The sequence below is a fragment of the Cottoperca gobio genome, chromosome 18 (assembly GCF_900634415.1).
Source record: "Cottoperca gobio chromosome 18, fCotGob3.1, whole genome shotgun sequence".
Lineage (NCBI taxonomy): Eukaryota > Metazoa > Chordata > Actinopteri > Perciformes > Bovichtidae > Cottoperca > Cottoperca gobio.
In genome coordinates this window covers 3697574-3723602 of record NC_041372.1, presented here as the reverse complement: position 1 = coordinate 3723602, position 26029 = coordinate 3697574, and the positions used below count along the sequence as shown (strand labels likewise).

At 42.7% G+C, this 26029-nt stretch overlaps 1 protein-coding gene across 1 annotated transcript in view; it reads left to right on the top strand.

The window, feature by feature from the left end:
- slc8a4b (solute carrier family 8 member 4b) overlaps nt 1-24650 on the top strand; it is an 82292-nt gene extending 57642 nt beyond the window's left edge. The window contains 5 exon segments of the mRNA XM_029454923.1: nt 15899-16005; nt 18505-18629; nt 20879-20978; nt 21671-21943; nt 24216-24650. Coding sequence (XP_029310783.1) covers nt 15899-16005; nt 18505-18629; nt 20879-20978; nt 21671-21943; nt 24216-24595 — 985 coding nt within the window. The 3' untranslated portion in view covers nt 24596-24650.
- The last annotated feature ends 1379 nt before the right edge of the window (nt 24651-26029 follow it).

Here is a 26029-nt window from a genome sequence, read left to right as displayed (position 1 = left end):
CTCCACTGGCCCCCACTCCTCCAAGCTGAGACCACATTAAAGGCCTCAGTACTGGGTTCACTGACCAACAAGGCTGGTGTAGACGCTCCAGGGTGGGTCAGCTGGAATGCCACTTTTCCATTTATGTAGTTTGACTCACAGTTTTTAAACATTTTCTCAGCAGACAGAATGAACCACTGCATGGTATGGGATCTTATATATAATTTATCAAATTCAGTAACCCTTAACTGTGAATAACCGCAACAAATCCTCACTATTGAGAAGCTAAACCAGGTTATATATACAAAGTGTTGCTTGAAAAATTACTTAAACAATTAATTTGTTATTTAAATAGTTGGTCGATGTAGTCCTCTTTATTCTTCTTCTGAACGTTCACATCCTGCAGAATTCTTAGAGAGTAAAGTCTGTCTGTCTGTCTGTCTGTCTGTCTGTCTGCTCTCTCTTTTATCCTTTTCTGCTTTTATAATCTTTGCTGAAATACGGTTTGCATGGCCCAACAATTATCGCCACATACATTCGGTCAGAGGGCATTGCTAAATTAAATTAGAGCAGTGACCTCTGTGTGTGCATGATCGGATGCTGCTCTCATGGCAGAATCAAACTAATGAAGAGGAATGATAATGCATCCTCAGACCATCTGGCGCTGTCCTGTGGCTTCGGATTACCAAACTCTTGTCCAGTTTACCAGATTCTACAACCAACAACAGAAATATTCTGATTGCAAAAACGTGGGGAATGCAGTCGGTGTAGCAATCAGTTGCAATCAGACCTGCTTCTATAACAGTTTTCAGGAGTTTAATTTGAAGAGAAAGGTGGTTGAATTTAAATAATAACTCATTTTGTCTTTAAAAACATTTCATCGCTGCATGTAGGTGATGATAATGACAGTCACCAATCAATAGTCTGGTATTCCCAGTGTTCTTATTTCAAAGCTGTATTTTGTGAAATAAACAAAATGATTACACCGTGGTATTGATTGCATTTTGGCAGCAACCTTTAACTTCTGGTTATGATTGTATCATTTATCCTTAAGGCCCAGAAAGTGGTACGACATTAGTCTGCGTGTGTTTGGGAAATATTTGGGTCTAGAATTCTGGTGTTGAGGTGATTACTCACAGGGCTAGTTGGCTTACTGCTAACATGCTAGCTAGCCAGGACATGCTAGCTAGCGGGGACATGCTAGCTAGCGGGACATGCTAGCGCCAGTCAGTCACCAGAACACTCTGAGCTTCTTGCTAATGTATCTGTCCTGTGCCATTTCCATCTTTTTGACTTCACATAATAGTTTTATTAATATACTGCTTTCCAACTCTTGGTTAGCAATGAGAAGTTTCTTTTCTCAAGCTGCTGGACTCTTTTACGTGGACTTTGCGCGTGAAGGCTATTTTTTAAGTCACTACTTCACTCTTATTCATATTTTGGACCATGGTAATGTTACGTTTCGTTAAATATTGTACATGCTAACTGCATGCTAACTGTCAGCTAGCATGCAGTTAGCTTGCTAATGGTTCACACAGTTAATTCTAAAGACATGTTTGTACCATTGACTTCTGTAGCATTTTGCTCTTTTGTGGAGCAGTTCGTACTCCAACATACTGTAGGTTAAAAAGCTGATAAACTACAATATAATATATATACATATGAAAATATGAACCCCATGTGGCTTCATCTCAAGTCTAAAATGCAGCGTGTTACTGCTGTGTCAACACAGTATTAACTTCTGACATATTATGTCAGTTATTTAGTTCATCAAACTGCTAATATCAGTCTCTTGGAGGATACAGATCCGTAACTCCACCTCCATCAGTCTAATCGAGTCCCACCAGTGACAACCTGAGACCTGCTTTGGGTCTTAGCCCGTAGATTGAGAAAGCGACATGATGAATGCACGCCGCGGTGGAAGAGTGATGAGCCAGTTCCTGACTGCAATAGCTCAGAGTAATCTGGTATGATACACACACACACACACACACACACACACACACACACACACACACACACACACACACACACACACACACACACACACACACACACACACACACACAGTGATGTCAGAGTGATTAAATCACTAATAGCTTGCGGAGGAGACAATGTGACTCACACAAGCTCTCCATCTCAACTCCCATCTCTCACCCTCCCTCTCTCTACTCTTTCCAATACAGTTTGTTCTTCTTATTCTCTCCATCCGACTCCATTTAAGTCATCGTCTCGTTCATCTTTCTGCTCCCCCTTTTCCTTTCTTCTCTCCCTCCATCATCTTTCTTCTTCATCTTTCTCTCCACCCGAATATTCTGCCCAATCTGCCCCTCTTTCCTCAGCATCCGTCTCTCTCATCCTTCCTCTCCTTTATTAATCTCTCTTTGCCCTCCACCTCAGCTCCATCCATCCTCCCGCTCTGTCGTCTCTTCACTTTTATTCTTCCCATCGCAGATATCTTCTCTGTCTCCCTTTTCGTTTTACAGGATGATATATCATCCCTCGGCCGTCTTATCGTTCACCCATCCCTTCCTTCTCACCTCTGCTGCTCGCTCTCTTTTCCTGCATCGCTTCTTCTTACCCAACGTTTGCCCTCTTTGTCCCTGCACACTTGATCACAGGCCTTCTTATTTCTTTTATGCTTTTGTTTGTAATTGTTAAAAGCAGATAAAGTTTGAAAAATGTGTATTTACAGGAGAAAAACGAGGCTTAAGAAAGTTTGGTCTACGCACAGGCCAGACTGTAAACACTCACACACACACACACACACACACACACACACACACACACACACACACACACACACACACACACACACACACACACACACACGTCTCAGCCCGTTTTATAAGCAGCTACTAGTGAGCAGTTATTAGGTGTGATCCCCATTATTGATTTATTTCTTCTGTGTGCCATAAACACATTGCCAATAAAGTTTATTTTAGAGGCGTTTTTTGGTTTTAATGGTCTGTAAATACAAACAGATGAAAGGAAAGGATGTGAAGGGTAAACTGGAGAGAGATGAGCAGACCAAGAGGAAACACATGAAAAATAAAGGAGAGATGCATTTGTGCTCTTGAGAGCGCACAGATTCATCTAAGTGCACACAGAATAAAGACACAGAATAAAGACACAGAATAAAGACACAGAATAGAGACACAGAATAGAGACACAGAATAAAGACACATAATAGAGACACAGAATAAAGACACAGAATAAAGACACAGAATAAAGACACAGAGTGAAGACACAGAATAGAGACACAGAATAAAGACACAGAGTGAAGACACAGAATAGAGACACAGAATAAAGACACAGAGTGAAGACACAGAGTGAAGACACAGAATAAAGACACATAATAGAAACACAGAATAAAGACACAGAATAAAGACACAGAATAGAGACACAGAATAAAGACACAGAGTGAAGACACAGAATAGAGACACAGAATAAAGACACAGAATAAAGACACAGAATAGAGACACAGAATAGAGACACAGAATAAAGACACAGAGTGAAGACACAGAATAAAGACACATAATAGAGACACAGAATAAAGACACATAATAGAGACACAGAATAAAGACACAGAATAAAGACACAGAATAGAGACACAGAATAAAGACACAGAATAGAGACACAGAATAAAGACACAGAATAAAGACACAGAATAAAGACACAGAGTGAAGACACAGAGTGAAGACACAGAATAAAGACACAGAATAAAGACACAGAGTGAAGACACAGAATAGAGACACAGAATAAAGTCACAGAATAGAGACACAGAATAAAGACACAGAATAAAGACACAGAATAGAGACACAGAATAAAGACACAGAATAAAGACACAGAATAAAGACACAGAATAAAGACACAGAGTGAAGACACAGAATAAAGACACAGAATAAAGACACAGAATAGAGACACAGAATAGAGACACAGAATAGAGACACAGAATAAAGACACAGAATAGAGACACAGAATAAAGACACAGAATAAAGACACAGAATAAAGACACAGAATAAAGACACAGAATAAAGACACAGAATAAAGACACAGAATAGAGACACAGAATAAAGACACAGAATAAAGACACAGAATAAAGACACAGAATAAAGACACAGAATAAAGACACAGAATAAAGACACAGAATAGAGACACAGAATAAAGACACAGAATAAAGACACAGAATAAAGACACAGAATAAAGACACAGAATAGAGACACAGAATAAAGACACAGAATAGAGACACAGAGTGAAGAGACAGAGTGAAGACGGGGGATGAGGAGGAGGAAGAAAGCGTTGTTCGTCAGAGGTTTGACTGTCGTTCTCTTACTTGTGTCATCTCTTCTTCTGCAATGGTTTAATGTGAATGTTGTCAGCAATCATTTTATTTAGTCTTACAGATTATTTTCGCCATCCGACGAGACTCGGGCATCGTCTTATTGTGTTACTGTGCTATTCTGTTAAACAGATCCAACATGGGAACGTCTCCTATAATCACAACTTTTTTTCATTTCCGTTAAGCAAACATCGATAAGCATTAATACTTAAGGTCACATGCAGCTGGAAAGACATTTGGTCAATGACATTAACCTTTATAGTTCTGCTGAATTACACTGGCACTTGATGGATGGTAAAATAATTTGTGTCTCATTCACTTTCCCACCCGAGGGTCAATGATAAAAACCTCATGAACTGCCAGGTTATAAACACACTTGTGCAGGTATTGTGGGTAATAAATGACAGACTGAGCGGACACAGGAGGAGAGTGAAGCTGTCAGAGAAAAGACGAATCAACTCAGACAGGCTGTAAATGAGAGAGAGGGAGAGGGGAGGAGGGGGGGAGAGAGACAGATGAATTGCTCGGAGAAAAAACAAGAGAGAGGAGAAAGGGCAGGTGGAGGAGGGGAAGAGAGAGAATGAGAGCAATTGATGGCTAGAGGGAGGGAAGTAAAACAAATAAGACACGAGGAAAGAGAGGAAGGAAGAACGGATGAACCGAGTGTTGGCACCCCGGGTGGAGAGGGAGGGAAAGAGGAAGAATGAGTGAGGGAGATTGACTGGCGGGAAAGAGAGGAGTGGTCATTTCCTGTGCCAGGGACAGGGGGAGCATTAGGATGGTGTAGTGTGAATGAGTGTGTGAGTGTGTGAGTTAGAACTTTTGGCAAGCAGCTGCATGCGAGCTTGGCAGCGGTTGGTATATCTCCCATAAAGGCCTTCACCTTGAGCCGCTAATGACAGTCGATTAAACCAAGGTGTCGTTACACACATACAAACAGGTTGTCTGGATTTGTGGGGACCATTGCTGACTACATTCCCTTTACATCATTCTGATTTAATTCTCCTTTTTGGATGTTTGGTGGCTTTAACGTCATAGACACCTTGAATTATTTGAAATATCTTTACCACTTTGTAATATCCTTGGGAGGAAAATATTGGGGAAAAATAGTGTTTTATGTCTGCTTGCAGCCATAGAAACTGACCTAAAATTACATTTTTGGGGGATTTTTTTTTAACAGATTCATGAAAGCAGAAACCTTAAACATAGCGTTAGCCTTTTGTTTATTATTATAATATCTGAGTGTTTCATCAGATCGGTGAAGACGTTTCTTTATTTGCTCGTGTCGTGTCTATTCGCATGTGTTTTCTTAATTGGAAGTGCGTTGAGCTCCCAAGGTCACTGTAAATATATGATGGGAAGTGTTTAAACATATACATATGAGAACAGACGAGATGAGCAAAGAATAAGGGATGACAACAGAAGTGAAGGCAGGACGAGTGCACGTTGCTCATTTATCTCTCGTTGCGTGTTTGTCCTCCACAGAGCTGGTTTTTCATCCTTTTTCAGCCACGATACAGATGGAGACGGATAAGTAGCAGTGATGTCCGTCTGTCTGGCTATTTATTTATGTGCTCTCGTTTTCTCTGGAAATCGTCCTTTCATTTTACCCGCTGCATCTTTGTCTTTAATCTCTTCATCTGTCCGTCCCTGGAGTCTGATCCATCCTTCATCGGTACATTAATTGGCAGGTTCCCCTATTCTTCTTTTTCCAATTTCTCTTTATTATCTCTCTCCCAAAACGTCTTCTTTCTCTTCTCGTCTTTCCTCGTGTGTCTCTCCCTCCATCTCTCTGTGCATCCCCCTGCTGTAAAGCGATGTATAATTAAAGCTGCTAAAAGGTTTTTTGCGGAAGGATGAGAACCGATTTGGTCGCCGTTTCGTTTAAACAACATTTTTTGAAACACAACAACAACAGCGGGGAGAGCACGCTGGCCATTATGTATCACCATGGTAATCGCCTAATGACATCTGTCAAGCAAAAGACTCGCCGATAAATGTTACATATTGTATGCTGCATGTTTTACTAGAAATTTGTCAAAAAGCTTCAATATTGCATCAAAAAAACTCCATTAAAATGTGCCATGTTTTGGAGAAAATTGAAATGCACTGCAGCTGCAAAGCCAATTAACATTTGGCCTTACGAGCACAAAGGTGATACAGAAGCTGTGAAAACCTTCATTTTTAGCTCACTTTTCACAAAGTAACAGCTGCCTGAAGGATTCGCTGCCGTGTAACTGGTAATTATTCTTACGAACTCGTTATCAGTTCAGGTGAAGATTCCCTGCTATCACATCAGAACATCTTCCAGCACTGAACTGTACCGTACTTGGAAAGATGCAAAATGGCTGACGACACATGGAGTTACATAAACTATTACGTAAAGTCAAAGCGTTCAAATCCCTGACCCATGATGAACGAGTCGCATCAGAAAACGGTCTGACTCCCAGATTCCTGCTCTCATGAGGGATGTGACTCTCTAATACTGCTGTACTGTATCGAAATGGAAAGAAATTACACAGAGGGTATGAAAGAGCTGAGGGACTCTGGGTTATTGCCATGTATGTCTGTCTGTCTCATATGATTGAAGTCATGAGCCTCAAATCTTCTGCTAAGCCTTCAGTCCCCCCCCCCCCCACACACACACACTGTCACTGTGAACCATCCGGCCTGTTTGCTATGCAGAAGAGGAAAAGATGTCAATGATGAGTAAATTGCAGTGAATTTGTTGAGGTTGGATATTATAAATGCACGAATGCAGAGGAAGTTCAAGAAATGCCAATTGTGCAAATTTTCCTCCTTCTGTTTCATTTCTTGCCTCTTGCTGCCTCTTGAAACTGTTAAGTGCAGTCTTGTCCTCTTGAGATCCTCTCCATGTAAAACATCACACACACACACACACACACACACACACACACACACACACACACACACACACACACACACACACACACACACACACAGGGCTGAGAGAGATGGGACAGGAAACATAAAGCAGCTGAGACAAGGAGCACTTTAAACATTTCAGTAGAATATATATTTATCTAAAAATGGCACCAGATACATGTGAAGAATGCAGTTGTGTGTCATTTCCTTTGGAACAGTAACAAACTTGTGTGGCATCATTAATATCATTATTAAAGGCCCTGCATATATTCTCAAATATGCAACTTAATAATATCTGTTGATCTGGGAACAGTGCATTACATTTTTTGGCATAAAGAAAGCTGAGGGCTGCTCATTCATATAATTATGTTTCTCTGGATATAAGCCCGACAGAAGAACCTCAGGGGCCGGTGACATTTGTTTGGAAACATCTTCTGGATCATACGTCTTCCAGAACGCTTCTTTTAGTATTTCTAAAGCAGCAACTCTTCCAAATCTAGCTGTATAATCTATATTTTGATGAAATGACTGCATGGAACCTGCTCAGAGCCTTTAATCCTCTGACAGTCGTGCAGATGTGAACGTGTTCAGTGTTTCTGTGGCTCACGGGATGCTTTTCTACTCTCGTGTGAGGATTTGGGATCCAATCTTCTTCGACTGGTCCGTGCATGTTGACCGCCGCAGGCAGCGTTCGCTTCTGAAACCTCTCGCTCATCATGTCTGCCGTACGTTAGAGCTGAGTGTCCCCTCTGTCCCTCAGCATGCAGTCTGGACTGCCCTTCCCCATCACACAGCTCCGTGTGTGTGCTCTCATGCAACAGTACTGCTGACACTGTACATGTGTGTGTATGTGTGTGTGTGTGTGTGTGTGTGTGTGTGTGTGTGTGTGTGTGTGTGTGTGTGTGTGTGTGTATGAGCGCCTATCGGTTCTACTCTGCTCTACTAACCCAACAGGAGACATCGTGCTACTACGAGATCAAACCTCGTCAGCCTCCTTCTTACCAAACTCGCAGTCTTTCCTTCCTCCTTCATCTTAATCCTCTTCTTCCTCCCCTGTATTACTTTACACTCCTCCCTCTTTTCCTTCCTTCTTCTCCCTCTTTTCTCTCTCTCCCCTCTTATCCCATTACTTCTGTCGCGGTTTATTTGAATCCCAGCCTCTTATCTTCTACCCTTTAACATGTTTCTTCTTCTGTCAATCTTTTTCTTCATCCTCTCTCTTCGTCTTACACTTGACTATTTCTTTCTCATCTTCTTCCATCCTCTCCTCCCTCCCCATCGTTTTTCTCTTCTTCTCCCAGTGGATAACAATACAGTAGCTGCTCTGGATTACAGTACATCATGCAGCTGTGTGCGTGCGTGTGCGTGTGCGTGTGCGTGTGCGTGCGTGTGTGTGTGTGTGTGTGTGTGTGTGTGTGTGTGTGTTACAGTAATGTATGCATAATGTGATTTGTGACATGACCTAATCCCACACAACGTCCCGCAGAGAGGAAGGATGTAGTTCAGTGTGTATGAGGTGTTTAAGTGAAGTTGTTTCCATGCCAACCATACGTCCTCCATACCGCCCGTATTTGTATCAGATTCCATCAGCATTCCTCCCCTCCATCCTCCCTCCTCTCCCACTCCTCTTCCTCTCCTCCCTCCTCTCCCACTCCTCTTCCTCTCCTCAGTCCTCTACCACTTCTCTTCCTCTCCTCCCTCCTCTGCCGCTCCTCTTCCTCTCCTCCCTCCTCTCCCACTCCTCTTCCTCTCCTCCCTCCTCTCCCACTCCTCTTCCTCTCCTCCCTCCTCTGCCGCTCCTCTTCCTCTCCTCCCTCCTCTCCCACTTCTCTTCCTCTCCTCCCTCTTCTGCCGCTCCTCTTCCTCTCCTCCCTCCTCTGCCGCTCCTCTTCCTCTCCTCCCTGGCTCTTCCTGCAGGAGTGCAGCTCGCACGTCTCATCCATGTGTTGGAGTTTGACATCCTCTGCGGTGAAGCTTCATGCGTCTCCATCAAGGTGTTCTGGCTGTTCCACCTTACAGTCGATGCCTCATGTGCAGCAATTACATTATAATTCAGTTTAGGCACGCGTCACCCTGTCAGGTCATGTTGTGCAAACTAAATGATTATCAGAGGCTTAGCCAGCTGGGCCACAAATCTACAACCAGATATTTTAATCACAACATTAATATTATGAGTAATTAGATAGTTTTTAATTATTCATTACAAATAAAGATTTCCACCGCGACAGAAGAGTTACATGTTCCTGTACGTACAAAGTCACAAAACTCAATAAAGAAACTGGGAAATATAATTGAGTTTTTCTACATTTCACTGTAAGTGTCTTTAACACATCACACATCTACCTTAACGTTGCTCCCTGTCCCCTGGCGTACATTTTGTAATAGCATTTTATTTCCTCATTTTGATTATCTGTTTGCACTAATTAAAGTTTATAATCTAAGTGCACCCAAAAGTAGCATCTGCAGCAGCTACGCCATGTAAACAAACACCAGCTGTGCCAACAGCTACGCAGATTAAACTCCCTGAATGCAGCCGGATGTGAATGTAGTCGGAGCTCACGAGGCCCTGGAAATAAAACCTCTTCTTATGATACTCTTTCGGTGGAGAACCAGTTTCATTTATGTGTTCTTTCAAGTGTCAGAGTGACACTTGAGCCGTGACTTTATTGAATTTCCCTTGTTTGCGGCAGGGGAAACTTCTCGCTTCATATTCTTCATCTTCCACATCTTCTTGTCCTCTCCGTCTCCTCTCACATCATCCTCCGTCCCTCTCCTCAAACCTCCAATCATCTCATACATCTCTGTCATCCCACACACACCTGAGATGCAACTTTATTACTCACCACAGCTGGAGACCACTTAGCGCCAGTGTGTTTTCCGACAGACAGAGTGTGTGTTTTGTGTTGCTTCTCATTACGCGTTCCATGATATCATTAAGACGGCTAATATCTTTCCTCTTAAGAGCTTTTCTTTATCTCCCCGGCTCTCTCTGTTGGCCTCCCTCATTGTTTTGTTTGTGTTGCCACCACTCAGACACGAACTGCCCAGCGAAGGTTTTCTTTCAGGCTACCTGCTCCTGTAGAAGTGTGTGTGTGTGTGTGTGTGTGTGTGTGTGTGTGTGTGAGAGAGAAAGATCCAGACCAACTCCTATCATTTGATCGCACACAGCTCTGCTTTAAGTTTCTGCCTTTCTGCACTTTCTACTATCTCTACTGTAAAAACTAAAAATCTGCGGTGGCTCAGAATCCAATGTTTGCAGTTTTCATGCTGATTTATTTACTTTTGAAGTCATCCCTGATAGTGTCACAGCAGACAGCGTAGAGCTTTTAACATTTAGGGCATTTCAGTAGAAAGAAGTCAGTTTTCAGATGATCAGCATTACAGATAATCAGAAAAGTCAAAGTTCAAACAAGGTTTTAAAGTTCATTAATACACCAGAAAGCAGAAAGGCAAATATTTTATCTTATTCTGCCCTACAAAGCCACAACACAGTAACTACATATTTAGTCAAATCTGCCTGGAGACCAGATGCAGAAATGTTAAGAAAACCACATAGGGGCGATTGTACGCTACATAAGTAAGTATGTAATGTTACCATTTGGTTAGCTTTAGGAAAAGGGTTTGTGTTAAATTAGTACATTTGTTACGTATCAGGTATGTGCAGTAATGTTGCTAATATCTGACATCAGTTTGCTTTACCATACGGTAAATACAGTAGTATTTATAATATGTCCAAAATCATTTAATGCAGGTTTAACCAAAAAGAAGATATTAGAGTTTGCAGCACGCGGTGCAGTAACTCCACATCATCCTCTGTCATCATCATTCACAGGCATATGAAATGTTATCACAATGGGATTATAATCTCATAAGGTTTTGCACTGTAATCAGATTACTGTAATCCTGTTTTTTTGATGAGTATACAATCCTGGTGGTCGGTTGAAGAAGACACGTGTCCTCCTCTCTCACAGCAGAGAGGAAGGATTGTGGCGTCCATTGTTGTTCTCGCTTTTAAAAAACATGTTTATGATCTCAAGTTTACTGTGTTGCAGCAATTCTCTCACAACTGCGTGTGTGTGTGTGTGTGTATGTGTGTGTGTGTGTGTGTGTGCGATGGAGAGATTTAGAGTTTCCGCCAGAAGCAGAAAAACTAGAGTGTGTGTATCAATCAACCTCACTCAAGGAAATGAGGTCCTCGCTGGTTGCGGTTCTCTAAAATGCTCTGTCTCGCACACACATGCTCACCGTACCTAAGAAATATGGTAGTCTATGGTAGTGAAAACACACACACACACACACACACACACACATACACACAGGAGCTGTAAATCAAAAGTAGAACTGCAGCCAGAAGAAAAAGGGAAAGCGATGGAGACGGAGAGATAATGAGAGTCCGTGTCCATTAAGTAATGGGATGAGGTCTCAACTAATCAAATCGAACTGTCGCTCAATCATTTACTTCCATAAGAACTTTAGAGCCACATGCAAACACACACACACACACACACACACAGACACACACGCACACGCACACACACACACACGCACACACACACACACACTCACCGGCAGTATAAATCAGATTTACAGCCCACTTGATTCTGTTTGGGGCTTTTCAATCAACAATACCTTTTGTTGACCTTTTTTTCCACTCTCTCTCTTCCCCCCGCCCCCCCCCGTCTGCGTTTTGTGTCGGACAGTTAACAGTCTGCTGTCTGACACGGGAACCTTCTGGGCAGCATGTGTCAGAAAGTAACAAGATAGAAATATAGAGAGAAGGAGAGGCAGGATCGCTTTCAGGAGGGAATCCATATTTCATCAACTCAAGGGAGGCAGGATCGCAGGTCCAGATATTATGTTATGTGTTTGATTGTGAACCTGGACTTATGGTTAGTTATGTAGTTATAAAGGAAGTGCACAGCGGAAAACATTCCGAAACAAACTGCAGATTTGGATGTAGTTTAGATGAGAATGCCGGTAGTTGTGCAGGTTATAAATATTTATATTATAAACACTTACCATAACCCTGTTATGTCCTCAGTAAGACGCACAGTCCAAAGGGATGTCAGAGCTTCACACAAGCCCCCAAATCCATCACAGAACAACAGTTTATTTTACTAACTGAGCATTCTAAATCCTTAATCTCAATCCCAGGTATGTTCACATGTATAATAGAAGACAGATGTGGGACAGACCATATACAAAAGGTGTTTATATGATATAATAAATGCATTAAAATGTCAATAAAAGAGAGAATAGAAGAATTGTGTTTATGTGATGATAGTCAGAAAGAAATTCAGCGAGAAGAGAATTCAAATCCATTGTATTTATAGCGCCGACTATCATGAATCAGTCATTTGCCTCGGAGGGTCTCTGCAATCTGTGCAGCATACGACGCTCTCTGTCCTTCTATAACCTTGCTTCGATAACAAAAACCTTCGCTGGGGGGGGGGCAATAAACCTCCAACATGCAATATATGTCTTACAGAGTACACCGACATAATAAAATGACAATACAGACAAAATGTATGACAAAATGATACTTACAAGGTGAGTATGTAGAGGGGGGGGGGGGTGCGTGGCTTTGGTTTGGCAGCGGACTGAACACACTTGTAATTTAATACACACTCGTGCCATGAGAGGAAGTTAACTTCCTGATTTGATTTACACCGTTTGCGTTCCGATCTCCTGCTTAAGAGCAGAGAAAGAAGCCAGAACACCAAGAAGAGTTGATGTTAATGTGGCAGGTGGTGAAAACATCTGCACCGACATCACGAGGACGGACTGGTGTCGCTCCAAGTGTAACAAGAAAGTGATCTCACACCAGAAGGGCCGAAAAGGGTTTATAGAGGGTGAGCAGCCGTCTGCAGGTGAATGTTGAAACCACTGATGATTAAGATCTCGTCAGTGAGAGGAGGTGGGACGAGGACGAGGGCTGAGAGAGAGATGAAGAAATGAGGGCACAGATGGGAGCGCTGCTACATCCAGCTCCAACTATGAATAATGAAAGCACTGCTGTGTGTGTGTGTGTGTGTGTGTGTGTGTGTGTGTGTGTGTGTGTGTGTGTGTGTGTGTGTGTGTGTGTGTGTGTGTGTGTGTGTGTGTGTGTGTGTGTGTGTGTGTGTGCACATGTGTAAAGAAGCTAAATTAATGAATACATATGTGTATGAATTCCTCAAGTGTTTACCAGGTACATGTTTTCATGCATATCTTGTTTGTGTACATTGAGTTGAAGTGTGTGTGTGTGTGTTTGTGTGTTTGTGAAGCGTGGGCACATGTGGGGGCGGCTGGCTGTCTGTTCACACAAACTACAAACTGCGTAATGTGCACGATGTGCAGCATGAATGATGTGTACACTTCCACTGTGTGCATGTTCTTGTTGTTGGAAGTTATAAGATTTGTCTGTTTGTATATGCAAGGTAAATGTAATCCGTCGCTGTGTGTGTGCTCGTGTTCCCCCGGGTGAATTTAGAGAGTATTGAGTCATAACTGTTCAAATCTCAGTGCAGTCTGTGCATTACTCACACTCCCCTTTCAGCCTCTCTGTCTCCTTCGTCTTCTTCACTCCTTCCCTCTCTCGCCTCGTATTCTCCGTACGTCTTTTTTCATTTTTCCCAACTCTTTTCTTTCTGTCATCTCTCCCCCATCTCTCACCTCCTCTCGTCTCCCTCTTACATCTGTCTTTCCTCCTCCATCTCACCGCCAATTGACAGTTTGGAAAGCCCTGCCCCCGTTAATGTTGCAGCACCTGTCAATCTTTCCATTTCAGTTCGGATGTTTCTACAGGCGGATGGCTCGGAATAAATACCCCTTGTGCCTCACTTTAAAAAATAAAATGAAACACATATTATATATTAATATTGTTTTCCACTTTCTGTTAAATAATTTAACCAACATCAGTCCTGATCATAACAACCAAATATTCATTTATTTTCAGAGTTTTTACCCTTTAAATGCCAGTTTGCCGAGGATATGTCAATGATCTTAGATTTTGACGTATTTTTCTTTTTTTGTGCATTGTCAGATTTAAAAAGATTTTTTTCCAAAAACTGCAAAACAATATTATATATTAATAATATTATTTTCACACAATAATTTTCTACTTGCTAGGAGGATTTTTTTGTTTTTTGTGTCAATAATTAGCAACAGCATTGATTTTGACGCACACACATAATCCAGCAGCAGCGCCTCTAGTGGTCACCAGGGTAATTGCATGCATTTGCATCGTCAGGGCAAACATGAGAAAATGGCTCAATCTGGTGTAAAATAGTAAAAAGTATAAATGTTTCGCCCTATTCATTAACACAGACACAATTGTAATCAGCCAAAACAAATTAATAATTGAAAAGCTAAAAAAATTCCAGAGAGAAGCATAACGAACAAGAACAGAAATTAGCTGTAAAATGTAAAATAACAGTTATTTAAGTGCTTCCTTCCCACTTATCCTCCACTAGTAGTATTTACATATACTGTCCTTGTTGTCAGGTGTTTTCTTCCCATCTTGCTTCACATCTGACTAAACAATACTTTCATATATTTTCCAACATTGTTCAGATTTGGCTGCTCAACCTGATTCTGGAAATAGAAAATCCAGCCGGTTTTATCCGCTGTTGTCGTGACAGCTCACCAATGAAAACAATGTGCTTCCACTTCCCCACACCTCCATCACTCTCCTCATTCCCCTCCTCCCTCCTGGTTTTCTTTGTTGAACCGAAGCCTATTTGTGGTGTCAGAGCCAACATGGCTGACAGTGAAGCATATGATGACACAACCAGGTGGAAATGAACTGTGTTCCTCTCAGCCTGTCAGATACAGATGGATTATTGAGATGCACATTTCATAATCTGAGTAAAACAGACAAGAAGACTAGAAGAAGGCCAGACGGATGTGATTTACATAGAAAACTGAAACGCGTGTCACGAAAACGTTGTGCACTGGACATTTAGAAAATGAGGGTTGTTGTGAAATTAGTAGAAATTTGTTTTTGGGAGGTTTTCTTTATTCACACTGAAGACTTTACAGCCAATACCACAACAATTACACACAATTACATCCATTTTCAAGTTCAAGCCTGAACTAAACGAATTAACACGTGAAATCTAGTTTTACCAGGATAATCTTGAAACTGGCAGACAATCGTACAAAGCACTTTGTGTTTCGAGTGCACGGACAAATTGAAACTCACCTGGAAGAAAACATAAATGCTTTCAGTCGTATTTAGAACACGGGGTGCACGGATCTGATAACAAAGCCACCACCTACAGTATGTTCTCAATGTGATGAGACCCTCCTCTCGATGCTATTTCCAAGTTTTCTCTACATGGTCAAATTGCAGTCGCCTCAAAACACTTTGCGCTGCAGTTTTGTGTTTCCCCTGGGTTCCTGGGTGCTCCTAATTGTAGAAGTCTCCACTGTGGCTGTGCTATGCCCTGCATCACTGTCAGCTGGAAATGTAATCAGGGCCTGCGGGGAAGTAAGCTGCCTCATAAGAGTGCCCCACTAAATAATGTCAACTTGGGCTTCAACCTTATCTTAGCGGCGGCTCCTCATCACTTAATCATGCCGTGTCTTTGTGAAGACAGCCTGACGGGGGGACGCTTTAGTTTTAATGGACTGCTAACAAAAAATGCAAAGGTTAATCATCTGGAACTACACTCACCGAGTCTCATCTTTCTCCTCACTTTCTAACAGGAAGATCATCGAGGTGAAGGTTATTGATGATGAGGAGTATGAGAAGAACAAGACCTTCATCGTCGAGCTGGGAGAGCCCGTTCTGTTGGAGATAGGGCAGAAACACGGTGGGTTTGTGTGTGTGTGTGTGTGTGTGTGTGTGTGTGTGTGTGTCTGAGTGTGTGAGAGTGTGTGAGAGGGAAGTTTATGCATACATTTGTTTACCATAAATAGCCAGGACTCCACCTGTGTGTGTGTAATCACTGCACTTTTGTATTGTTGTCATAGATGTAAAGAATTCTATAAACTACGAAGCCAGAAAGAAGCAGATTGAACACAATTTGCAGTTCATTCCTCCCTGATGAACTGTTTTGATCGTGTTCCTTCATCTTCACTGTCATGTCCTACTTTCTAAATCCACATTGTTACCACAGAGCTCTGAAATCCACTAATCTAAAACATTATTCAACTTCTTAAGAACGAAGGAAGCTTTAGTTTTTTAAAAGGCTCATTACAGCAGACAGCTTCTCTGGCAGGTGACTCAAGGCTAAAGAGAACCTGCAGCTTGTTCTGCTTTGACACTTCTGTTGAATTTATACAAGATTGAAAGTTTGCAAGACGACAGAAAAGACAAAAAAAGTATTTTCTTTGAGTCGTTTCACTTTACGGAGACATTTTCTTTGTCTCATTTAACATTTCTCTCCCTCAATCATTCCCTTGTGAGTGCAGCACTTTGTGTTTTCATTGTCATTAACAGAATAATGTTGTGTCTGCTTATTACATTTTCAAAAAATGTTTTTAGTGATGGGTCACAACCCAAAACAGATTGGAAACCATTTCATAATTATTTAAATCAAATCAATGAATTTGTCTATGAAATTATCGAAAATAGTCAAGAATGCCTCTCCTAATTTTCCAGAACCCAAAGTGACACACACACACAACCACACACACACACACACACACACACACACGCACACACACACACACACACACACGCAAACGCTGCTGCAGGTCTCCTCAGATACTGAGCTACGCACATGCACGGAGGCGTTTGTGCTCATTGTTTGTTGCAGGCGGCGTACAAACAAAACATTCTGTAAAAAGTGTGTGTGTGTGTGTGTGTGTGTGTGTGTGTGTGTGTGTGTGTGTGTTTCCGGAAGAACAACCAAACATGTAGCTTCTCTACACCAACGTCATTTCTCATATCAAATATTCATGGCCACACTTTATCGCCTTGGACACTATGACTCGTATTAACTTAGCACGCGATGCACGCACAGCCAAAATCTGCGTGAGCTACACTCAACACTGCGCCTCAACACATCCTGTGTAGATGGACGCAGATGGAGCTGCTGCTCCGCCTCCTCTGTAGACTAAGTTTCCTGGTGGAGGTCTTTACTCTCGATGTCATGTGATGAAGAGCCAGCAGCCCGGGGCACGTTTTCATCACAGAGCAAATTTAATTGGTTTTATAAGACAGTCACATATGTGGACTGACATTCACACACATACACACACTGAGCCACACACATACTGTACACTTCTTTTCAATTACAGCAGGTTTACACTGATAACAGCTGACTGAACTAATGACTGTCACTGAGTGTGAAGAGAGGGGAAGAGATGATTAGAGGGATGCTGGTGGAACATATAGTGATGAAGACACAGAATGATTGTTTTAATGGGAGAAAATCATAAATGCTCGTGGGTATTCATATTTCTAATAACATGGGATCGGATTCCCCCCATCAGTGTTTGAATATTAGCATTTGCATTATAAAATTTCATAACTGCTTGCACAATTTCTTAAATGATAAACCAGCAAATCTATGAAACCAGTTGAAAAATTAAACTTCAATCATTGATCCTGTAACCTTTTCATTTAAGTAATGCCAGGTAAGGAGCCATGCACTAACTGAAAATATTAAGCTACAATGAAACGTTATGTTACGTATATATCTTCCAGTGTAAAGGCCCTGCGGTGATATTTAGAAATCCATCGTGCTCTTCCTCACTTTGCAGAAACACTTCAGAAATGTCTCAGTGGATTAAACGAGCGGTCCCGTCTCTCTGGAGGATTCAAGAGATGAATTATCTTATGTGATCAGAGTTTCCTCACATATCTTTGCATACAGTCACTTGGTTTGAGAAGTGTTTTACTAAATGAATTAGAAACAGAACAGTCCCTGTTATGGATGCTTTACTTCAAGTGAGGCGAGCTGGATGAGTAGAGGGTTTGCAGGGACTATATATTTAGAAGTATATCTACGTGAGGCGTGAGTTGATGATGAGACCTCTGGGTGTCTCCGGCTCCTTCTGACACAGATTTACGAAGCTGAAACTGATAACAGCCATTTAATCGGTTGATAACATTCAACCCGGTGGCAGACCACCTCCAGGGTCAAAGGCCTTATCTCGCAATGAACCCTGTGGTTCAGATCCGCTCCAGAATGTGTAACACATGTTACACAATAATATGAATATGGCATCAAAAAACAAACAGGAAATGACATACTGAAGCTGAGGAATTTCAGAATAAAAGTTAATGTATACGTGACCTCAGTGTCCTCAACAACCAGGGTGTCATTTGGTTCCTTTAAGTTGACCCAGTCCTGCTCTTCTAGGTGACTCCAATGAGAACAAGCCGCTGGTGGGAGCAGAAGACGAAGAGGTGGCCAAGATGGGATGTCCCAGTCTGGGCGAACACACACAAGTGGAGGTGGTCATAGAAGAGTCCTATGAGTTCAAGGTGAGTGTTTGTGCACACACTGTATTGACATTTACATTTATTTTGTTCCCTCGGAAGAAAGACAGTTGCAGGTGAACCGTTCATCTAGCACAGGGGTGGCCAATCCACGGCTCTCGAGCCGCATGCGGACTCTTCAGTTCATATCAAATGTTATTTGCAAGTGTGTGTATGTGTGCTGTCACTATGAGAGCATGACAGCGCGTCTTATTTTGATGTGGCCCAAGAGCCAATCACAAAAATGTCTGCGATGCAGTGAACCAATCACCTTCGAGGGGGGAAAAACCTATTGTTGAGTAAACTATCTGACCATCTGAGTTCGATCCTAAAATGGCAGGGAAAAAATGCACAGCTAAGCGAAAATATGAAGACGAACATAGGACGTTTTTAGTAGAGTGGGAGAGTTCATATTCATATAAAAATGCTACCTGGTTTAAGACACTTCTTCAAAAGGGAGAATTAGCACATTTTCCCTCTCTGCTAAAAGCAAGCGGACAACCGATATGCAACATTGGTTGAAATCCTGCACGAAAACTTTGCGACCCGGTTCCTTGATCTACAGCTGAAAAGGTCACAGATTACGTTCCTCGTCGACCCTTTTAATGCTGAGAGGGACTGTTTGAAAACCCCGCTAGTCACGGATGAGGCGGTGGCCGAGTTGGAGATGATTGAACTTTCTGAGGAAGACCGACTGAAACCTGTTCTGAGGGAAGGGACCCTTGAGTTCTGGAAAACTGTGCCAATGGAAAAAAATATCCCAATGTCAAACGGGCTTCGCTCAAGCTACTATCAATGTCAACATACGTCTGTGAGTCGGTGTTTTCTACCCTGAAACACATGAAATCAAAGTATCCATCTGTTCTGACTGACACACATGTGAAAGAATTGCTTGGAGTGACAACGGAATACAAGCCAGATTTGAGGAGGATTGTTCGAGGCAAGGAATGTCAGAAGTCCCACTAATTTAAAGAAGCAACATACTGAGAGTTTGTGTGTGAGAGTGCACACAATGTTCATTGTTGATAATAACTGGCCTCTGAATACTTGTAGGAGAGGTTTAATTCCATTTCTCTCAATATTATGGTGTGTGACATTTACAATAAATCTGTCTGAGCAGAGCTATGTGAGTCTGTCTGTGTGAGGGTGAGTGTGTCTTTGGGAGGGACGGTCTTTGACTGTGTGTGTGTGTTAAGTTTTAGATTTTAATTTTGTCTGTGTGAGAGAGGGGAGGAAGAGAGTGAGGGAGCACAGAGAAAGGCTGAGAACAAAAGAGAGAAGGAGAGGGAGGGTGCACATCTGTGACGTATGATGTGGCTCTTTGCAGTAACATAGTAACATTTGTGGCTCTTAACCTCTAACTCGTTGACCCCCCCTGATCTAGCAAATGAAAAAATATTTACAAAATCAGTTTGTAATTTAGTCGTGGATCATCAGCTCGAGGCGTCTGTCTCACGTTCAGCTTTCATTACTTTGTGCATCGTCATGTCGTGTGTTTCATCTTCATGCCGTATATTTCCATATGATTCTGTGTTTATAAATGTAACCAATCATTTTTGTTGCTCATTTCATTTTCTCATTTGTCCATTTGTGTGTGTGTGTGTGTGTGTGCGTGTGCAGAGAGCAGTAAACACACTTCTGTGGCGGTCTGAAAAGGTTATACATCTTTCTTCTTGCTTTAGTTTGCATGCTAACCTAGTTCCTCCATCTTCTACTTCCAATCTATAAATCCTTAATTATGACCCCACACTGGAATTAATTAGAATTATGTTGTTGACACTGCTAATATTCAGTAAATCTTTAGTTTTTATGTTGTCGTCACTCATTAGACAATAAAGCGTGCAGGATGTTCTCCTCATACAGCTGAGTTATGATGATGACTGCTGCGCTGGAGCTCTGTTGCTGCTGCGAGCTGCATCAACATCTTTTTATTATTCCCCTTCCTCGCTGCTTTAAACAGAACATTCCTCCTCTCTGCCTGGAAGGGTTTCCTAGATTTCCTAGATTTAGATTGCGTTATATTAGTTAGCTCATAGCAAATTGTTGGCGTTATGAAATACTGACTTTTTAAATGTATCTTTGCCACGTGAAGGCAATTGAAAGTTTCCCCTTTCTGTGCATCTGCAAGTGAATTAACAACTTGAGTGTTGTGTCTTTCCTCTTCTGTCTGGCATGTTTGCTTTTTTTCTGTGTGTGTGTGTGTGTGTGTGTGTGTGTGTGTGTGTGTGTGTGTGTGTGTGTGTGTGTGTGTGTAGAGTACTGTAGATAAGTTGATCAAGAAGACAAACCTGGCCTTGGTAGTGGGAAGCAGCAGCTGGAGGGAACAGTTTGTCAACGCTGTTACTGTCAGCGCAGGTAACACTCACACACTGGCATCGTTTTGATTTATGAATCGTGGTTTTGGTTGACATCCATCTTGACTCCACTTTGAAAAGATGATGGATGATGAAAACAAACTACATTTCTTAAAGGTTTGCATCAGCATTTTATCTTGAACCTTTTTTTATGCATAGTCTACTTGTTCATGATCCTAAATACCCAGTATGGGCTATTTTTATTGTTATTTTACTGGCAGCTTATCTCTCCGCAAGAAAGCGCTAATGCATTTTTCCATAAATGTTTAATTAAACCTTTAATCTGATATATTTTACGCTGCTGCAATACGAAACATTTTTGCAAAAATGTGGCCTGTTTGTAACTCTGTCGCCTTCCTTTAAATGTAAACTCTGTACCCTCTCCGCTCTTCCTCTCTGCTCTTCCTCTCTGCTCTTCCTCTCTGCTCTTCCTCTTCCTCTCCTGCTCTTCCTCTCCGCTCTTCCTCTCCGCTCTTCCTCTCTGCTCTTCCTCTCCGCTCTTCCTCTGCTCTTCCTCTCCGCTCTTCCTCTCTGCTCTTCCTCTCTGCTCTTCCTCTTCCTCTCCTCTCGCTCTTCCTCTTCCTCTCTGCTCTTCCTCTCCGCTCTTCCTCTCTGCTCTTCCTCTCTGCTCTTCCTCTCCGCTCTTCCTCTCCGCTCTTCCTCTCTGCTCTTCCTCTCTGTCTGCACCCAAAGGAGACGACGACGACGAGGAGAGCGGCGAGGAGCGGCTGCCGTCCTGCTTCGACTACATCATGCACTTCCTCACAGTCTTCTGGAAGGTCCTGTTCGCCTTCGTCCCTCCCACGGAGTACTGGAACGGCTGGGCCTGCTTCATCGTCTCCATATCGCTCATCGGCGTCCTGACGGCGGTCACCGGCGATCTGGCGTCACACTTTGGATGCACGATAGGACTGAAGGACTCTGTGACGGCCGTGGTGTTTGTAGCGCTGGGAACATCTGTGCCAGGTGAGTGGGGGCAGTTGTGTAAAGCGACGGAGGAAAATTATTTTACATTTCAAACGTTTCAAACCTTCCTGACGTTACATAACATTCAAGCTTTCTTTATAAACCGGAGAAACATAACAAATCAGATGCATAGTTTTCTCGAATTTTCGATTTGACAGACAAACAAACAAACCCATAAAAGGAAGAGGACTGATCCTCTCCTCCGTCTCACTTCAATAGCAGCCGCCTTCAATAAGCAGGCGGGAAATAAAAATGTAATTGTAAAACGCCGGCTCCATCACAGCCGTCAGCCTGAGCTGGTCTCCGCCTGGAGGCGATGCGTTGTCCTCAGGCTTTAATTCAATTCCCTTCCTCATCCCTCTCGTCAGCCGTTCTGTTGTTGCCCACTGTATGATTTATAGAAATAGCTCCTCTGCTACTCTTCAATGCGTTAACTTCGTCGGCTCGCGGCAAGGTCAAAAACTATTCCAGCAGCAGCCGTAACACATTGTGAGTTTGGAGGCTGTGAACATGTATTTCAAATCCATTCTCAGTGTGTTTGTTCTCACACAGGACGTGATCACTTTTCCTGTTCTGAATCTTTCCCCCTCACGTTCACTGTTTCCTCTGCCAGCTTCCTATCTGTTCCTCCCTCACACTCACATCCCACCTCACTTATCTGTTACGCCCATCCAGCTCCATTTATTATCCTGACTTGGTGTTACATTCCTCTCTCCCCTCCTCCTATTGGATGTTGTGTTCTGGATCATCCATCATTCTGACCTGTGTGCTGTGGTACCCAGGTGTGTGTGTGGGTGAAAATGTGTTTGCTCTGCCAAGGTGATGCAAGTCTGCGTGCGGCAGTTTCCTGAGGTCATTATCACTTCCCCTGGGAGTGTGTGCTCCCTTGTGTCCGTGTGTGTGTGTGTGTGATCGTTAGACACATCTCCTCCCACTCTCTGACTTGCACTCTTCCCTCCTCCATATTTCTAAAATAATTTCTGCATTATTACATTGGAGACACACTGGAGGATTATCCAACCACTTTACACCAGATTTGCCAATTCAGGCAATTAGAGGAGACGCTGTGAAGTGCAGCAGATTTGTGGCTGTTTAGGAGTTTTATGGATCTGTAACCATCTGAGTCATTTAAACACCATCAGTGTTTGTATTCACGTTGGTGCTGAACAACTCCTGCAGTGATTCTCTTCAGTCGTACATTTTGAGATTATCTGCACATGAACTGAGAGTCCTGGCTTCTGAATTGGTGTCGCATTCAAGACATTAACAGGACTTGATTGTTAAAGGGTCGCTCCACCCAAATGAAATATGTCTGCCACCACTCCAGCACAACGAGGGACAGATTAGTTAGCCTGATATAATGTTCACTTGTTGTCTTCTGTTTAATAAGGAGATTATTATGGCAATTATATCCAATGTACCGAAGCCTTGTTCAGACAGTCTCCTGCAAAATGACATTCCCATACAACTAATAACTTATTTCTCCCGCAATTCGATTTTCTCATTTCCATTACCGTAACTTATCCGTAAAACTTGATTAACTTGTGAATGTAATACAAAGTGTTTCTAAATGTGGGTCTGATCCTGCTTCGTGTTGCCATCAGCAGTTAGTATTGTATGAACGTGTGTGGGGACAATAATGTGCAGTTTCATGACTCAGATTCAAACCCACAATCTCATGTACCCGTGTGTCAACACACGCGCACACACACACACACCACACGCACTTTTCATTTCTTTTTGTGCGGTCTGCCACCAACAGGATTACTATTCACCCCCCCGAAGAAAGTTTGGAGGGGTTTTTTTCATGTTGGGATATGAATTTCAACTAATCTCACTGACATTCAAATGAGAATTGAAACTCATCTCACCAGCTCGTCTATAAATAGGAATGAGACCGGCGCACAATAACTGGCAGCTGCTTCCCCGGTGTTCCCTGCCAGCCCAGTTGTAGAGTCTCTGCGCTTTTTACCCAATTTCTCCTCAAGCAGCAAATAGCTCGACCCTGCACCCGCCTCCATCATTTTACAGCATTAATGACATCGGCTCTGTCTCAGGGCTGATGCCAACATATAGCTGATCACAGAGCAGAATTATCCAAGTAGCGTTTATATGTTACATCTCCAGGATATAGGTTAAATAATTATATAAACCAAGTGGCTGTTGTGACTCATGCACACTTTACTCTCAATGTTATCAGAATTAGGTATAATACAAAACAAAACATTTAAAGCCTTACATTTATTGTAACATCTTTGTCTTTCTCCTCCAGACACATTCGCCAGCAAGGTTGCCGCCATCCAGGACCAGTACGCCGACGCCTCCATTGGAAACGTCACCGGCTCCAACGCCGTCAACGTCTTCCTTGGCATCGGCGTGGCGTGGACCATCGCTGCCGTTGTTTGGCGCTCCAAGGGCAAGCCGTTCAAGGTGGACCCGGGAAACCTGGCCTTCTCCGTCACCCTCTTCACCATCATGGCCGTGTTGTGCGTGTTCATCCTGCTGTACCGGCGGCGGGCGTCGGTGGCCGGCGGAGAGCTGGGCGGGCCGCGGACTTGCAAGATAATCACGTCGCTGCTGTTCGTCTCCATGTGGCTGATTTACATCATCCTGGCTTCACTGGAGGCCTACTGCCATTTACCAGCGTTTTAAACGGAGAAAGAGAGAGAGACCCACTGCCAATCTGAAGAGAGAGAGAGAGAGAGAGAGAGAGAGAGAGAGAGAGATAGAGAGGAGGGGAGAGGGGAGAGGGAAGGGGGGAGGGAGGTCTTCAAATGCACGGGTCGAGGACAGATAATGGACACTTTTTCAGCAGATTCCTCTTTTCAGTATTTTCAGATACTTTTTTCCATTTATTTATTTCCTGAAAAAGTGTTTGACATTATGAAATGGTAAAACAATTTTGCTTTAGCAGCTCTTTTAGGAAAGCAGACCCCCCCACTGAAGAAATCTCTAGGATACAGAAACTGGAAATGAAGAATTATTTAACAGAAAGAATTAAAGAGTTTTAAAGAGCACTTTTATGTTGTTACCTCAATCATCCATCATCGTCAGTGGGCCACATGGTTTAATAGTTAATGTTCAAGTATACTGCCGACCAGCAGAGAGGCAGAGAGTGACGCCACGGAGAGCTGTGAGCCAACAGCGGAAGATAAAAGTGGAGGCAACAAATCTAGAAAAAGTTCTGGATGAAGTGACGGAAAAAAAGTAAAAGAAGAATAGATGGAAAAAATATTCTACTCACCCTCCTCCCTCTCTCTCTCTAGCTACTTCTTGACTGTTTCTCGTCTACACAGGAACGGTGGCTCCTCCCATTACACCTTCTTTTTAACACTACCAGTGACTTATACTTTCCCCCCCCCCGTCCCACCTGTCTCCTCAAACAGACACACACTTTGGGGCCTCAGGTGAATCTGCAGTGGAGGACCACTCGCTAACTTGTGAAGATAAAAACGGACAACTCGTCTTTTTTTCCCTTTTTCTCTTGAATACACTGTGCGAAACAAACCATCCGTCCTGCAACACACACACACACACACACACACACACACACACACACACACACACACACACACCGTACACTCTCTTTCCTACACACTCTCAGACTGTACACACTCCTCCGTCCCTCCCTTTGCCTTACTCTTATCTCCCCTGTAGGAATCGTCTTAAAGTTGTGATAATGAAATGCTGTAGTCACCACCAAGTCCTCCTCCTTTTACACCAATCAACAGCCTCGTTTATCCCACGCAGGAGACCCCCCCCCCCTTTCTTTTCTAAACTTTTCAATGGCGTCACGTGTTGATGTTGTTACCGTGCAATTGTAAAAACAAAAGAGAAAAAAAGAGATATAAATATAGTATGGAGAGATGGAGGCAAAGCACGTTGAAGCTTCTGGTTTGGAGGAATGTAACCAGGACGATCAACATGTCGGATTAGCACCAATCTCCACCAAAAGTGGGATGAAGAAGCAAAAGAAATGTGTGATGAGCGGAGATTAGAAAGTCAAGCAGTCCACCTGCGTTGTGCACTACACATTATGAGGTACACATGGCGAGGAAACAAACAGGAAATGATGAGACGAGACAA